This window comes from Vigna unguiculata, chromosome 7, assembly GCF_004118075.2.
Source record: "Vigna unguiculata cultivar IT97K-499-35 chromosome 7, ASM411807v1, whole genome shotgun sequence".
Lineage (NCBI taxonomy): Eukaryota > Viridiplantae > Streptophyta > Magnoliopsida > Fabales > Fabaceae > Vigna > Vigna unguiculata.
In genome coordinates, this window is record NC_040285.1 from 27,106,220 (window position 1) to 27,119,837 (window position 13,618).

General features: G+C 32.9%; 3 protein-coding genes across 3 annotated transcripts; 1 reads left to right on the forward strand and 2 right to left on the reverse strand.

Annotated features, from left to right (window-relative positions):
• Positions 1–2,786: 2,786 nt before the first annotated feature.
• Positions 2,787–3,363, reverse strand: LOC114191348 (ethylene-responsive transcription factor 1B-like). The gene has a single exon (XM_028080518.1). It carries the CDS (start codon positions 3,336–3,338, stop codon positions 2,787–2,789), a length of 552 nt encoding a protein of 183 aa, XP_027936319.1. The 5' UTR covers positions 3,339–3,363.
• A 2,766-nt stretch (positions 3,364–6,129) lies between these two features.
• On the forward strand, positions 6,130–7,786 carry LOC114192391 (rubisco accumulation factor 1.1, chloroplastic-like). Its single transcript, XM_028082098.1, has one exon. It carries the CDS (start codon positions 6,291–6,293, stop codon positions 7,629–7,631), a length of 1,341 nt encoding a protein of 446 aa, XP_027937899.1. The 5' UTR covers positions 6,130–6,290; the 3' UTR covers positions 7,632–7,786.
• Positions 7,787–9,168: 1,382 nt separating this feature from the next.
• Positions 9,169–12,617, reverse strand: LOC114192640. The gene is made up of 5 exons (XM_028082416.1): positions 12,274–12,617; positions 11,129–11,418; positions 10,928–11,017; positions 9,745–10,094; positions 9,169–9,664 (listed from the first exon to the last, which is right to left on the reverse strand). The coding sequence occupies exons 1-5, from the start codon at positions 12,521–12,523 to the stop codon at positions 9,400–9,402; spliced, it is 1,245 nt and encodes a 414-aa protein (XP_027938217.1). The 5' UTR covers positions 12,524–12,617; the 3' UTR covers positions 9,169–9,399.
• Between the last annotated feature and the right edge of the window lie 1,001 nt (positions 12,618–13,618).

The window sequence follows — 13,618 nt, forward strand, 5'->3', positions numbered from 1 at the left end:
GCTCCCGGGCAAGGGTTGTTATATGAAGATCGAGGAAGCTTTCATGTCTCTGGATATTGTGATGCGGATTGGGCAGGATCTCCTATGACAGACGATCTACTACTGGATACTGTGTATTCCTTGGAGGTAATATTATTTCATGGAAAAGTAAGAAGCAGAGTGTAGTAGCTAGATCGACAGCTGAAGCTGAATATAGAGCCATGGCATCACTAACATGTGAACTTATATGGGTGAAGCAATTTCTTCAAGAACTTAAGTTTTGTGACATCAAGACTATGAAGATGTATTGCGATAATCAAGCTGCTCTCCACATTGCTTCAAATCCAGTGTTTCACGAGAGAACAAAACATATAGAAATAGACTGTCATTTTGTTCGTGAAAAGTTATTGGCAAAGGAAATATGTACTGAGTTTGTGGGATCGAATGACCAACTCGCAGACATGTTGACCAAGTCATTAAGAGGACCTCGAATTGAGTTTATTTGTTCCAAGCTGGGTACATACAATTTGTATGCTCCAGCTTGAGGGGGAGTGTAGGAGTAATTAATATATCTAGGCAATCATGATGTGTAGGCTAGGAGGTTGAGTGTTGGATAACCTCTAACCTAGCACCTAGCTGCAGCCTTTAGTTTTTCACCTTTTTTGTATCTCCTTCATCATATATATAAATATCAGGAATAGTAGAGGGAATTCAAATCAAGCCCTCAAACATATTTTATCTGTTTTAATCTCAACTGTTATGTATAGGTGTTTGAAAAAGTAGTTTATTATGATAATATTGTGATCTCACTTAATAAAGTAGCAAGTAATATGTTGGAGTATTCTCAATTAATTTTTAACAAATTGACTGTACTTTTAATTTAAAAAATATTAATATTTAAGAGTCTCAATTAAATACTAATTGGCGCGGCCTTCCTTTTTATATAGTTTTTTATTACATAAATTTTAATGATAGAAGAATAATATTATAATTTATTAAAACATATAGATATTTTATTCAACAATTATATATATATATATATATATATATATATATATATATATATATATATATATATATATATATATATATATATAAATATCCACACTTATATACTAATGGGAGGAAACAATATTATTTATACTGATACAAAACAAAATTATGATTGATATATGCATTATAAAAATAGTAAAAAAACAAAATTACTATATATACAATTTTCATATTTAAATACTAACCACTTTTTAACTTCTTGATTATTATTTTTCTTCTAACAAAAACTAATCATAATTGCTGATATTATTTAAAAGTAAAAATATTAGTTTTTATTTTTTATTTTTTTATTCGTTACTCATAATAAACAAATTACAATTACTTGCAAATTAATTTTCTAAAGCTAGATATATTTTTAATATAAAATTTAAAATATAACTTTGTTGTATATAATACTATATAAAATTATTTAAAAAACAACTCATCACAGGCTAAACATACTAATTAAAAATAAATCAAAGATGTAAACATTATGTTTCAATTCAAACTACAAAAACTAGATTGGAATGCAAGCCTTGTTATAATTTGGATCCATAAAAAATATCAAGACCAAATCAACCAGATCACCAATACTTTTAATTCTAAGTGTGCGGTATTTAATATTGTTTTCAATATACATTTATTTTTAGGTGATAATATATTATTTTATCAGCATTGTTTTATATATTTAAAGTATGTAACTAATGATAAACTATGCAGGTTTAAAGAATGAAATTAATAAAGTTAATTTTTTTTATTCAAAATAACAAAAGCAATAGCAGAAATTATGAAGAACTAAACAAAGATGACTAGAAAGAACACAGCACTGTAATAAAAGCTCTCTTACACGGATTGCACCAAAACATTTCATGTCATTTTTCAAAGATATAGCGGTTAAGAAACAATATGCATTTTAGAAAGCACCTTTTCAACAAAAGACGAAGAAAGTAACCAACTATAATCATCTCCGATAGTTCTTTTATTTTTCTTTTCTCCTGTGAGTTTTACATTACTCACATTGAGTTATATATATATATATATATATATATATATATATATATATATATATATATATATATATATATATATATATATTATATATATATATATATATATATATATATATATATATATATATATATATTTATTGAGTGTGGAACTTGTTAGGATGATGAAAATAACGCGTCTTGGATCACTTAGGGGTGACTGTTGGTGATTATATAATGAACTCTAAGTTCATGATGTTATTTATCCTGAGAGAAAGACATTTTGAATTAGTGTTTGATTTTTCTTATAATTCTGTAGTAAAGTATTTTGAGGTGTCTCGGATGATTTTTCTTCGTATTTGAAATTTTCACATTATATTCTTGTGTTCATTGTATTAATTTTATTTTTATGTTAATATGATAATTTTTGGAAGTAAAGACCATAATGTACTTAATTGATGATTGATAATGCATTTTTTCCATCAAGAGAACTAAATATTAAAGATGGTTCAAACAGATGGTGAATGACACAATATATCTAACAAACAACACATCTTATTGAGATAAACTCTAATTTATAGTTCTGATATTATTTTAAAAAATGTTCTTTAAACCTATTTGAACCGTATAAAATCAACTTATAAGATAAAATTTACAATTATTTATATACTATATATTCGTCATATTTCTGGTCTTATATATGTTACATGAGATGGCACTTATCTCTAGGTTATGTGGCACCGGAAACATTCGTCTTGCTTACTAGGGTTTTCTCAAAAACTGAAAAAGCTAGAATTTATGTTCAGACAGTGCGAGAAGTTCTTCCAAATAATCTGCTCCAAGATCTTCCAAAACCACGATATTTTCCATTCCAATGTGCTTTTGTCTCCTCATCTTCCTGCGCCCCACCCTCCTCTTCATCAAGTTCCTCCTCTTGAGTTCGAGAACAGGAGAGAGGCCTCTGGGGAACCTGAACTCCATGTTGTGCAGCGATTGCAGAACGACATGAGGAGGGAAATTGAGAACAGCTTTGTCGCCACGTGTTGTTATTGCAGCTTGGTCGTAGGCCAAAGCAGCATCCTCGGCAGTGTCGAAGATTCCCAACCAAACCCTCGCCCCGTTCCTCGTAGAGTCTCTTATCTCCGCCGCGTAGTTGCCAGGTCCCCGCTTTCGAACCCCTCTGTAGGAAACCTTGTGTTGGGATGGTGTTTCATGAAGCATTTCCAGGGACCCATTTTCGTAAGAGGGAAGAAGAGACTGGTAATGATGTGATGGGAATATAGAACACTGATCCAAAGGGTATTCCAAGTTGGGGAATGGAGTGAAGAAAAGCTTTTCCATTTGCTTAATATTTGTTAATGGTTGATCTTCTTTTGTTATAGAATTGTGGGAGGGATCTGCAATACCATGGTGTGTGCGTGCGCGCTTATATAGATCACACTCATAAAGTTTAAAATAATATAAAGAAAAAAAAGTTAACTTTTTGAATTTTAAAATAATAATAATAAGAATAATATCAAATACTAATAAAAAAAGTGTGGTAAAAAAAGAATATAATCATAGCTTGAGAAAAGTGATGTCATGTTTTTTTTTTCTTCAAGTGCAATGGAAAAGTACAGTTTCATAGTTTGTTTTCGTGAATTTTTTTTAGTTAGTTAGAGACTGTAATATATTTATTTTTAAGTATTTTTACAGCAACAAAATTAGAAGTTCATCAAGATTGTTGTTATTACCTTTTGTAATTAAATGAGTTAATTTAATTAACTTTTATAGTAAAATTAGAAGTAAAAAATATTGGTTATGGTTAAACTTTAGTGACGTTCGGGATAAGCAATCATAAAAGCATCTTGGAAATACGTTCTGAACGTAGACGGCTTTTATCGTTAAAAGGACTTTCAAAGATCTTTTCTTCCTTCTCATATATTTTTAGAGATGTCAATGACTTGGATCGACTATATAGTGTCCATCCACTGTTAGTCTTGTTTAAAAAAAATTGTTTCGTTCTCATATATAATTTTAAATAAAAAGTTAATTTTAAAGTACAATTTAAATAAAAATACTCACTAAAATATTAATATAAATAAATTTAGTATTTTTAAAAATTATATTTAAAAGAGTTATATCAAATATAAATTTAAAAATAAATTATTGTTTTAAAATTAATTTAATTTTATATATCTAACTAGAAAATTGAAATATATAAGGTCAAAATTTACACGATTATTCAATTATTAACATTTTTCACTAATAATAGTAACAGATAACCTGATAACATACACCTATAAGTCGAAAACCATAACCATGATACTTATATTTACTTTATCACCGATTAATTAAATATCTATATCACTGCTGCGTATATAGGGGTGGCAATTAGGGCTTGGCTTGCAGGCTCGCGAAAAAAAACATGAAAAAAACTACGGGGTGGGTCTGGGTAGTGAGTTCGCAGGTCCACAGTAACCCGTAAAAAAAAATTTGTATTTATGTATATTAATTATTTTTTTTATGGACTCTTGCATTAACTGAAAAATACAAGTATTATATATTTCTAATGTGTTAAAACTTAATGAATACATTGTGGATGTCATAGTATGAATATGAATATGATGAAAATATTGAATTATCAATTTATCATCCAACTCCCCAATATCTTTACTTTTGTGAACTTTTTAAAGTTTCTCACTTTTTACACATTAAAAGTTTTATCATAAAAAAAAAAAAAAGCGGGCTACGAACCAAGTGCGGGTCAGGACAGGCTAGTGATTGTAGTTCACATAAATTATGCGGGATAGGCCAACCCGCGATGTACGAGCTTTATGCAGACCGAGTCTAAATGGGCTAGACCAGCCCGCATTGTCATCCCTGCTTATATTCATTAATATTTCTCATTTAGGGTATATTTAGAATGGATTCTCGCCCATCCCATACTTTTTTTCGGGCACAAATTTAGATTTGAACATCGAGACATGTGATTTTGTGGAAAACAATTTATACTTTTGTATTATATTTTTTTGTGTAAGCTTCTATTTTGAATTATGTTGTTCGGATACGAATATGATTAAATTAAAAAATATATATAAATGCAGGATAGGAGAGACAATGTGTATATTTATATTAGTTTGAAAATATCAATTAAGATAAAATTGAATTTAATCTATTTATTCAATATTCAAAAAGTGAAAAACAATGATGGTTCAAGATTTATTTTTTATTTTAATCATCATAATAGAAATTTATGTAATAAATTTACAAATTTATGAATTTTTTAAAAAATTATTAGATTTGTGGTCATTAATAATATGTTAGAGTCATATCAAAATTATGTCAAAAACAAAAAAATATTTTTTAAATTGAACATAATTGATCAATATTCAATATGTGTTAAACACGGAACACATCATTATCATTTATAAGACGTGTCTTAAAGATTTTATTCATAACACTTATATAATTTGAAATCTCTAAATTACCCCTCTTATTTCAAGATCTAAAAATATTTCTCAAAATACTCTGTTCAAAACATATAAAAAAAATATATTCAAAATAAACATTTTAAAAGATATTTTCAAATTAAAAAATGCTTTTCAGAATACTTATCCCAGTATACAAAAATATATTCCAAAACATTGACATTCAATTTTATATCGATTGATACATTTTGGAATAAATATATGTTCCCGAATGTTTGTTCCAAAATGTATTAAAAAAATGAATTTGGTACAGTAAATCCAGAAGTTTGACGCAACCGTATAATCACAGCTTTCATATCACACCAACGAGAAGCACAAAACAGATGGCCTTCAATTTAAAAGATTTTGATCTTATAAGTTTTTTGTCATCCAAACGTTTGATGAGGAAGAAGAACGGAAGGGTCTACTATGCATGTAATTTTATGCATGTAATTTTAGTGAGGGGTAAAATTGGATTATAAGGTTTTATGGGGGTGCAAGAAGAATAAAAAGGGAGATGCAGAAGAAATTCCGGTTTTTGCGGTTATGGGTCTCTAGGTTGGACTAAAATAAAGAATTTGTTATAATATAAAATTATAGTTAGTTATTGTTGTAATTAAATTGTTAATATCATAATAAAAGGTTAGAAAGAAGGAGGAGATAAGATATTTTGATGATACTACAGTTATTTCTGGTGAAAAAGATAGTTAAGAAAGAGATGAGTGAATGAGCAGAAAAAAGATCTTAGGAGAGTGGCATGAATGAGATAAGGTAAGGCGAAGGAAATTGTTCGTTCAGCACTGTGCGAACAATCTTCAAACACTTTGCAGACAGTCTCAGCAACATGCTCTCCCTCTCGCCTTCTGTCACTGCAAACACTCTCAGCCTCAAACCCAATAATCCCAATGATCTCTTTCTCATAACCTCTCCATCATTCACCAACCGTCGCCATTCCGTCAAACCCATATCCGCCATAATCAACCCTTATTCCTTCAAGAGGCAGCAGCCGCCGCCGCCGCCGCAGCAGCAAGTCTACCAACCCTTCCGCCCTCCGCCGGAACCCCTCCCGTCGGAATACGGCAACCTCGACCTCGCCGCCCAAATCGAAATCCTCTCCAACCGCCTCGGCGCCTGGTACCAGTACGCGCCCCTCATAAGCTCCCTCATCCGCCAAGGCTTCTCCCCTCCAACCATCGAGGAAACCACCGGCATCTCCGGCGTAGAGCAGAACCGCCTCATAGTCGCCGCGCAGGTGCGCGACTCCCTCGTCCAGTCCAACGCCGACCCCGACATCCTCGCCGCCTTCGAGACCGGCGGCGCCGAGCTCCTCTACGAGATCCGCCTTCTCAGCGCTTCGCAGCGGGTCGCCGCCGCGCATTTCCTCGTCGAGAATCGCTGTGACGGGAAGGCGGCGCAGGAGCTGGCGCGCGCAATGAAGGATTTCCCGAGCAGGCGCGGGGATAAGGGGTGGGAGAGGTTTGATTACACTCTCCCAGGAGATTGTCTCTCTTTTATGTACTACCGGCAGGGTAGGGAGCATAGGAACCCGTCGGAGCAGAGGAGTTTGGCGCTGGAGCAGGCGCTGCGCGTGGCGGAGACGGAGAGGGCGAAGAACGTAGTGTTGGAGGAGTTGCAAGGGAGTGGTGAGGAGAAGGATGAGGCAGAGGATGGGGAGGGAGCGACGCGTGTTCCGGTGGTGAGGTTGAGGATTGGGGAGGTGGCGGAGGCTAGTTCAGTGATAGTGTTGCCGGTTTGCGCAGAAGATGAGAGGGAGGTGTTGGAGGCGCCGTTTGAGTGTAGGAGTAAAGGGGAGTTTGGCGTGGTGGTGGCGGAGAAGGGGTGGAGGAGGTGGGTGGTGTTGCCTGGGTGGGAGCCATTGGTGGGTTTGGGAAAAGGGGGTGTTGTTGTGTCGTTTGCGGATGCGAGGGCTTTGCCGTGGAAGGCTAATAGGTGGTACAAGGAAGAGGCCATATTGGTGGTGGCTGACAGGAGTAACAGAGAAGTGGGTTCTGATGGTGGGTTTTATCTTGTGAATGGTTATGGTGATGCTAAGGGTCTGAAGGTGGAGAGGGGTTCTACATTGAAGGAGAAGGGTTTCACTCAGAGTTTAGGAACTGTGTTGTTGGTTGTTAGACCTCCTAAAGAAGAGGATGATGATCAATTGAGTGACGAAGATTGGGAGTGAATGGGTTCAAATTCATTATATATATGTTTTTCTCCATTCATCAATCCCTTGTCTCTTTTTTTGTCATGCAAAATAAGATTATATTCATTTGGGATCACATGCAGTTACCTTTTGTTCTTCATACATGATTAAAATTATTTAAGCGTTTTTTTTTTCTCTCTCTTTTCTACATTATCTTCAAGTGGGGTTAATACAGTGAGTGGTTTCTTTTAAAATCTTTGATTGTGTTGTTTTCCAGTTTTTGCACAATGGCCATAACCATTTGATCTATACAGTGCATTTCTACTTAACTAGGACATGCAAGGTTCAACCTGTCATGCAATTTTATCAGTGAAGTATATATGAATTAACCATACCAAAGTTAGAGGTGGTTAAGGTGTATCAGATGTTGTGCATGTAACACTTGATCAACTGTAATGTATATATCGGTAAGTTATGTTCTGACTGTTGAAAAGAAAAATTTGTTGGTATCTAACTGATGAAAAAATTTCAGTACACTGGTAATGGAACGTGTTAATGAAAATTGAGATGACACTCTGTTACCAAGAACATGGTGCTTTAATGGTTTAGACACTTCACAATTCATAACAGATATACCATCATTTAAATATGATAAAATCTGTATTTAACATTTAGTTGTAATACGAGTTCATTATATCCCACCAACATAATTTCAGCCAGCGTCATTTCTCTGCTTTCCTCCTCCAATCATCCACTGCAATTGTTTCTGATGTCCTTGAACCCACTTTTTCTGTCTCCTTATACACTTTCTGGAGCAGTACATGGATTACAAAGCCCTACCTATTATGACTTACAATTATATATTTAAGAATAACTAATTTGGAACCATATACTTATTTGTTTTTTCGTTTCATCTCACTTTTACTTGACTTTGTTATTTTTTATTACATCACTTATCTGTTTTTTTTTTTTTTTGTATATTTCTTGTTTATCACTGCTATTTACTTAATTTGAGTTATTTGGAATAAATGTGCCCAAGTTCAAAAAGTTGAGAGTATATTAATATAGCAACTCATAAAATTTTACAATTCATTAGTATTTTAAAGGTCTTAAATTTAAAAAGTGTCCAAGATGAGTATTTCAAAATTTAATTAAAAAAAATGTCGTAGATAAGAAGATATATGCCATTCATTAATGAAATTTCAAACTAAAATGTCAATTGATTATCAAAATAAATCCAAATTGTTTTACACACTTGCTTTTTTAGATCATGAAAGTCTCTAATATCATGTAACAATTATATTTAGTTGAATATTACACATCAACTTTATGATATATAAATGAATGCATTTCTGACCTTGCAAATCGGATTTATAAAATTAAATTTAGTTTTAAATTGATATGCATATACTTTGACATGAGAAAAATGTATTGAGAAACATTAAAACCAATTTTGTAACACTGAATTAAACTTATAATTCTTTTTCTAATATATCTATACCGACAAGATTTCATTTCGGGATCAAATTCCATTCGAATTGTTTTAGTAAACAGATGCCAGAGCAGGCTATGCATGTTTTGAAACAAATAATTAGCTTAAATCAGCACAAATAAAAAAGGTAGAGAAATCACCTTTTCTGAAGTTAACCAAATTGTTTTCTGAAGAAATCACAATCAAGAGACATGTCTGAGACCTACTTATGTTACAACACTCAATGAAATGGCAAGGACGCATCCTCTTTCTCTCTTTGAACAGTTTTACAGTGACCATCATCCTCTCTCACATTCATTGACCTCAGAAGAATATTTAACCAAGCCATTGTTGGGCTCGACGGTCTCCGCTAGCTCCAACAGAATGCCTGATGCTAATCTTTTCATTAGCATACTTTTGTTGAAGCCATTCAAAAGCATTTACATCAAGTTTTCCATTAACTGACTTCCCTTGCTTCCTACGAGTTTGTTGCTCCCGTATTGAAGCCCACAATTTCCCAACGGCATCCCTCTGACTAGCTGTAAATCTTGACACATTATCAGAGGCATGTTTCACCAAAATATCAATCACGGTTTGACACCTGGATAGAAAAATGATAACTAGCAATTTCAAAATGTGTGAAAAAGACATAATACAATAGGAAACAGTAACAGCACTTACCAGGGTATTTTATAACGCCGGGCAGCAATCTCTAAACATGTTATCAAGGCTTCTCTTTGTGACTTGAGGAATCTCTTGGTTTCTTCCTCATCCTCCCTTATTTCCACAGCTGCCTCATTCTTTGCCTTTAATTTTTCACCTTTCTTTGTGGAATTAGGAATAAGAGCATCAAGTCCAAATGGGTCAGCTTCCTTCCCTTCATTATCATTATCTGTGGCAGCTGTTTTACCACCTTCATCTGCTATAACTGTGCTATCTTTCAGAGACTTTGCTTCCTCTGCATCCTCCTCCTCTGTTGCAACAGGAAGACTAGATATAATTTCCTTGATTTTCCCAGCTGCTTTAGAAAACTGTACAAAAAGTAGGAAACAATTCATGAGTAAAGAAGAAATAATGTGTATGGATCCAATTATTCTATGTTAGATCTATAATAAACAACAATAAACAACAATTTTTTCACAGCAAATAATTTGACACATCAATAGTCCCTCCAAAAATATACAAAGTCAAAGTATTAGCTAGCAGAGAACCATGCCAGGGAATTCAACAGTTCACTTAAATGAAGAACATTGCTATTTGCAACCAAGACAAATTCCCACCACCCAAAAATCAAGAAGTTTGTCCCCCTGATTCAGTGAATTTGTGTCAACTTGCGAGAGGAGACACAACTAGTAATGCACCAATGAACTCCCACGCCCCATTATGCATCTATCACAAAGTATAGAAAGGGTGAACACAGTGGATGCCTGTATTGGACATGACTATGCTTATCAATCAGTCATATACTTGACAATTAATCTTATCATTGCTCCAAAAGACTTCTCCTTTCCAATACATTTTGACTCCAGCCAGTAAAACCAAATATTCAAAATACTATGCCGAGACACCTGGATCCATCTTTTGTCACAATTCATGTGGATGAAAAACTAATGAATTGATATGTGAAATGACAACTTCGAAGATAACTACATCAAAGTAATGAAAACTGTACATGAATATTATGAAATTATGAACAAATAAAAGGACAATACACAAATAAAAGAATACTATTCATTGTGTGATGATTGGAACAGCATTACATGTCCAAAGTAATTGCACATCATTCCAATATGCTTCTCAATGTCTCGAATAGGAAGAACGTAGTTGTCACCAAGTTTAACATAGAATTCAATGAGAATCATACCACAAAGCTGTCATCTGTGTATAAATCATTTGCCACCACCGCATTAATTGTCCATGCTGCCAGTTGATTCTTTTGCTTCTTATTGAGGTGCTGAAATTAAAGGATAGGTTGGAGTCAAAAAATCTTTCGCACACCCTCCCTGAGAAAATACAAATTCCTAAGAACGAATTATGAATATCTGCAACAAAAAGGTAATCTTACTTCTTTGGCGTTTTGAGCTGCTGAGAACAGACAATGGTAATCTGCCCGAACCGAAGGATCTGTACAAGTTATGGATGATGACATTGCAGCTTCTAATATAGCAAAAAAATAATCACTAACTTCTGCCTTTACACTTCCTGCCTGAATGAGCTGTACAGCAAGCTTTGCAGCCTTACTAAACTTTGAAGGGTTCTTGATGTGCGAAGATATCTTCTGCATGGCATCAATAACTTGAGCTTCAGAAGCATCCGTCATGGTTTTGAATTTCAAGCTTTTCTTAGGCGCTGCAGCTGAAATTACAATAGATAATTCAGAATTTCGTGAAAAAAAAAATCCCAACTCCATCATTTAACTGGGAAGCAAATACAAAAATACTAATGCAATTATAGCAGCATTCTTAAAACCACGAGAAAATCAAACTAAATTATCATCCTTTGTTTTGTTAAGTAAATTCAAGGGGGAGGGATGGCACCCAGTCCAAGGCAGGGAAAATTTTCCGTCTCAGAAAGCACTTTTATAGAGGAACTTACATTTACCTCACCCCAAAGAAACAAGTAGGGCTCAAATTCGCAACCTAACAGATTTCTTTTTGTTTAGGAACATCAAGGCAAGCTCAAATAGAGTTTTTTTTTTTTGGAAAAAACAATATACGGAACTGCTAAAGAATGATATAATCAAGTAAATTCTCATTAATAACAACAACACTTTACCCCACTACATATAAAAGGCTGAAATTACTGAAGTTGACAGTGTGAAAAGAAAAAACAGAGAATTCCAAGAAAATAGATCTTTAAGCTGAATTCTGCAGTCCCGATTGAATGCTAAATGACCGTGTGTATCCATTCTTCTAGCCACGATGGACGTACACATTTTTCCCATGCGTCCATGTTATCAAATGGAACGTAAGTAGAGTTGAATAAAACGCGTCCTTCCAACTGGTTTCATAGTTGAAGCATAAAAAGTGAAGAGACAACAAAAAGGAATGGAAAACCTATCTACGAAACTCAGGGTTGAGGTGAGAAAGCCGAAGAAAAAAAATAAACACTATACAAGTTAAATGGAAGTAATTGTTGGAATTGGAGAAACCCTAATTGGAAGAACAAGTGAATAGAAAAGTATGATTAAAAGGAAAAGCAGAAGTTGACCTTGGGTGTCGGGTTCAGTAGGGTTGGGGCGCTTGAGAGCACTTTTGAGGATCGGCTTTGGAGGCGGAATTGCAGAGGATTGCTTGAGGGCACTTTTGAGGATTGACTTCGGTGCCGGAACTGCAGAGGATTCCGTGTTGCCATCGTTGTCGGTAGCAACAGCAATTGGTTCTGGCTGAGGTTGATGATGTTGAGGAACAATAATGTTGGATGAAGGAGGTGGCAATCCTTCAAACAGATCGTCTGCCATCACAATTTCTCTTTTTGCTCTCCTTCACCCTCAAAAACTCTTCCTTTCAACGACTCAAAAATATTAAGACGCTCCTTCTTTCTGTTCTTGTTAGATTCCATTACATGTAAAAGCTTATTAAATCAACAATGATAAAATATCAAAATTATCAAATAATGTTATTTTCGATCTTACAAAAGTAATGCCGATTTTATTTTAATGAATCAAATATAACTCGATTTTTTTAGGTTTAATATCTAATATTTTCCTCTCATTTTATTCAAATTTTTAAAAAAAATTCTAATTTTTTATTTGTTAAATTAGTCCTCTAATTGTTTAAAAATATTTAACTGATATTTTCGGTTAATTAATGTTAATACATTTTCTTATTTATAATTTTGATTAAATTTATTTTTTTAAAATGAAATAATTGGTGTCATCTTAAATTTAAGATTAAATTCGTAATTAAACTTAACTAAAACTTATTTATATATATATATATATATATATTTTATATGTACATGTTATTTTTTAAAAAATAATTATACATCAAACATCTCGTCTAAATATTTAAATTATTTTATTTTTAAATTTTTACATAAAAATAATTCCTATTTAAACTTATAATATTTTAAAAATATTAAAAAATATAAATATAAAGTGACATTCGTCACATTAAAAATAGTTGTCACATTAAACATTTACAAATTACAAGTGTACTTTACATTTACATTTTTAATATTTAAAATGAAATTTGAATATTTAGATGAAATAATTTGATATATAAATGTTTAAAAAACATTTTAACATGTTTATATAAGTTGTAATTAAGTTTCATTACTAATTTGATATCAATTTAGGAAAAGATCAAATTGTTTCATTTTAAAAAAAAGAGATGACCAAATTGAATCGAACTTATAAATAAAGGGACTAAATTAAAAACAAACATTGTCATGTGACAATAACATAACACGTGATACTGTACGGACACAACATTAACGTCAATTTAATATAATAATTAAATTAAACATCATTACGAAATTAAAAGATTGAATTGAACAAATAAAAAATTAAAGAACTTTTTAAAAAATCGAATAAAATTAATGACTAAATTAG